The sequence below is a fragment of the Dermacentor andersoni genome, chromosome 9 (assembly GCF_023375885.2).
Source record: "Dermacentor andersoni chromosome 9, qqDerAnde1_hic_scaffold, whole genome shotgun sequence".
Taxonomy (NCBI): Eukaryota; Metazoa; Arthropoda; class Arachnida; order Ixodida; family Ixodidae; genus Dermacentor; species Dermacentor andersoni.
The window spans coordinates 69,381,252-69,384,007 of record NC_092822.1 but is presented as its reverse complement, the minus strand read 5'-3'; the positions used below and the strand labels follow the sequence as shown (position 1 = coordinate 69,384,007).

At 46.3% G+C, this 2,756-nt stretch overlaps 1 protein-coding gene across 1 annotated transcript in view; it reads left to right on the top strand.

Moving 5' to 3' along the window:
- The first annotated feature begins 1,255 nt into the window (after positions 1 to 1,255).
- The window catches only part of LOC126528217 (probable lysosomal cobalamin transporter), a 39,511-nt gene continuing 38,010 nt past the window's right edge, over positions 1,256 to 2,756 (top strand). The window contains exon 1 of the mRNA XM_050176105.3: positions 1,256 to 1,554. Coding sequence (XP_050032062.1) covers positions 1,495 to 1,554 — 60 coding nt within the window. The 5' untranslated portion in view covers positions 1,256 to 1,494. The remainder of the gene's footprint in view (positions 1,555 to 2,756) is intronic.

Below are 2,756 nucleotides of genomic sequence, written 5' to 3'. Positions count from 1 at the left end.
GCTAGCCATGGCTGTTCGACGGATTGCCAAATTCGCTAGAGCTCGATCCATGTTGGCTCGATCCAACGTTACGGCTCGATCAGCGCGCTGGTGATACGATGATGATATGAAAACCAGTAGGTCGTGATGGAAACATTAAAATTTGATTTAACCGCTCTTTCTGTGCATGCGTGAGGAGGAGTGGTTGCGAGCATGGTTGGGAAAAAGAAATTTGTTCCTTGAGATATGCCGCTCGTAGCTCCCAATTACGACCTACTACAAATGTGCTACAAATGACGGTTCCATTGGAAACAAATCAACAGGCCGAAAAAAAAAAATAATGAGAGGAAACGACTGTGCTTTGGCGCCACGGTTTCAAGAGCAAATGTTGTCATTGCGACTGACGCGTCATATAGTATGGCAGGGGTTTCGGAAGTATTCTTGAACAGAGGTCTTGAGACATTTGCGGAGGCTGTAAGGAGAGTGAGAGCGGCTATGCATCTCTGTTCCCGGGGACCGGAAGGACACAGCTGGCGGGGATATTGAATTTGGTCTGTTCTGCGTAAGGATAACGGAAGCTGAAGTTTGAGGAAGGTGGGGAATGAGCCCGCCATTATCTGCTTCATGTGCTTTCCATTCTAGGGCAGGAATGGCGCGCCAGTTAGGCTTAGCTCTAGAGCACTGTAGCTTAGTAGCTTGGCATACTTTCAGGTCACAAACGGTATGCGCGTTATCAGCGTGACATATTGTATTGTTGACAGGAAAGTAGGTTGTGCAAAGTTTTCAAGAAGGAAATAGGACGATTAACTCTTTATGTAAATGTAAACTCCCATCTTTACAAACTCGATCCTTGGTCGGATCTCTAGTGGTTTGCGCCAGGGAAAACAGAACGGGTGTGCAGAGATACACAGGCCGCCTTTACCACCGACAACAAAGGCAGCGTGCGCAGAGACAAGCGGGCTAACGATATATTCGGGGTGTCAACTGCCCGCGAAGTCGAAAGTCCCACATGTTTACGCACACTCGGAGAAAAACTTTGGGACTCGGGAAAGCGATAAGTGCATAAGCGCTTCGTTGTCGCTTACTGTACTCTCCTTCTCGGGTTGTCCATGCTTTTTTCAACGCTTTCAGCTAACAAACATGCAGCGTCGACGGCTTTCCTGGACGTTGCGAAAATTGCAAGAATTAATTCGAGCATCGCCTCCGAGAATTCCGTAGGTTACGTTTCGAATCTCGGAGGCGATAAATAAATACCACGTGACATGCTTCTGCTCGCTTGTCAGCTGCGTCGAACCAGAGAGTGTACTCATGGTGGTACTCGCTATCGCACCTAGCGGTTTCTGATAGCTGTTGTAGCGGTTGTGCTACTTGTCGTACTTTCTCTGGCCGCACACGCAGTGTTAAGTGTTGACGGAGGTGTTGCCCACCGCTGACGTTACTAGGCTTTCGCCTAAAGCTCTCTTGTGACCGTGACGGAGGGTCCGTAGCGTCACTCCTTGTTTTGTGAAGACGCGCATGGCGGTTCCCGACGATGTTGTCTTGGCAGTATGGGCACCGTTCGGCGCTGCTTGCCTGGTGAGTGATTGACGTTTCGGCAGTCGGTAGACGACGTACTGGTATTCTAGTGTGTCATCTTTCCGAAGAAGCATATACGTCGCTCTGCAGTGCGATTCCTATGTGTGCTGCGCTCGCGCGTTTGTAAGCCCTACCCGAAACCAGATAGGCTAGCTTTCTGTTGTGAGAGACGCCGCATTACAGTGTTCATGTATACTCACTGAAAAAAAATAATAATAATAGATCGCTCCAAAGTAATTCCATTACCCATCAGTGGGCAGCCTGTAATGTAAGCTGCGTGCGTTTAGTTAAACTCTGCTGTCAACGAGGAAGGTGACAAGTTAAATCGAGATATTAAATGCGTGACATTTGTTCCACGCCAAACCAGGAACAAGTCATTTCACCCCAAGATGGCCTGTTCAGCATAACACCTTTATTTATTAGTCTGAAGCGAGGTTGATGCATTTTATTAGTCGCTTAATTTAAGTGACAATCAAATTCGTGAACTTAATGTACGTTCTTTACTTACTTGATCACTTAGTGACCAAAGTGACCAATCAGTTTGTAAGTATTAAGCTCAAAACCCTGGCTGGTGTCACGTCCTGACTGGTAAATGTACATATTAAGAGTTGTGAGTGGCTGGCAGTCCAATGGACTAGGACAATCCAGCGGTGCACATATATATTAATTCTTCACACAGACCTCCTACAATTGCCGAGTGTTTTTGCTGTACAACAACTTCAATCAACAAGCAATCTCTTTATTGTTAGATTTTTACACTGCAAGATGAATTCATTGTAAATTAAAGTTGACGATATTGTTGATTTGTCTGTTTTATCTGCGCCTACTCTAAAGAGAATGGAACGGAAAGATTACGAATGAGAGAAACTGGAGGGGACTACGCAGGCGCTGCTATTGTGTCACTGGACTTTGCGGCAAAGACCCATCCCAGACCAGGATGAATTTTTCCTCAACTGAGAAGCTTTCTTTAAAAAAAACCCGTGTGGGTTTCTTCTGTTGCCTTGTAGTACATACATTGTGGGGTTCAGCAGAACTAATTTGCCATATTGTGTGTGTCTGTGCTTTGAGGTTTTTTTTTGTTTTTTAAACGTCTTTATTTCTGCATTTAATAGGCGAAGCCTTGCGACAGAAAAAGGGTGCTCTATGGGGGGGTGCTCTACAGGTGCTCTCTTCTTCCTCGAGGGGGAGTGGTCCCGAGGTCG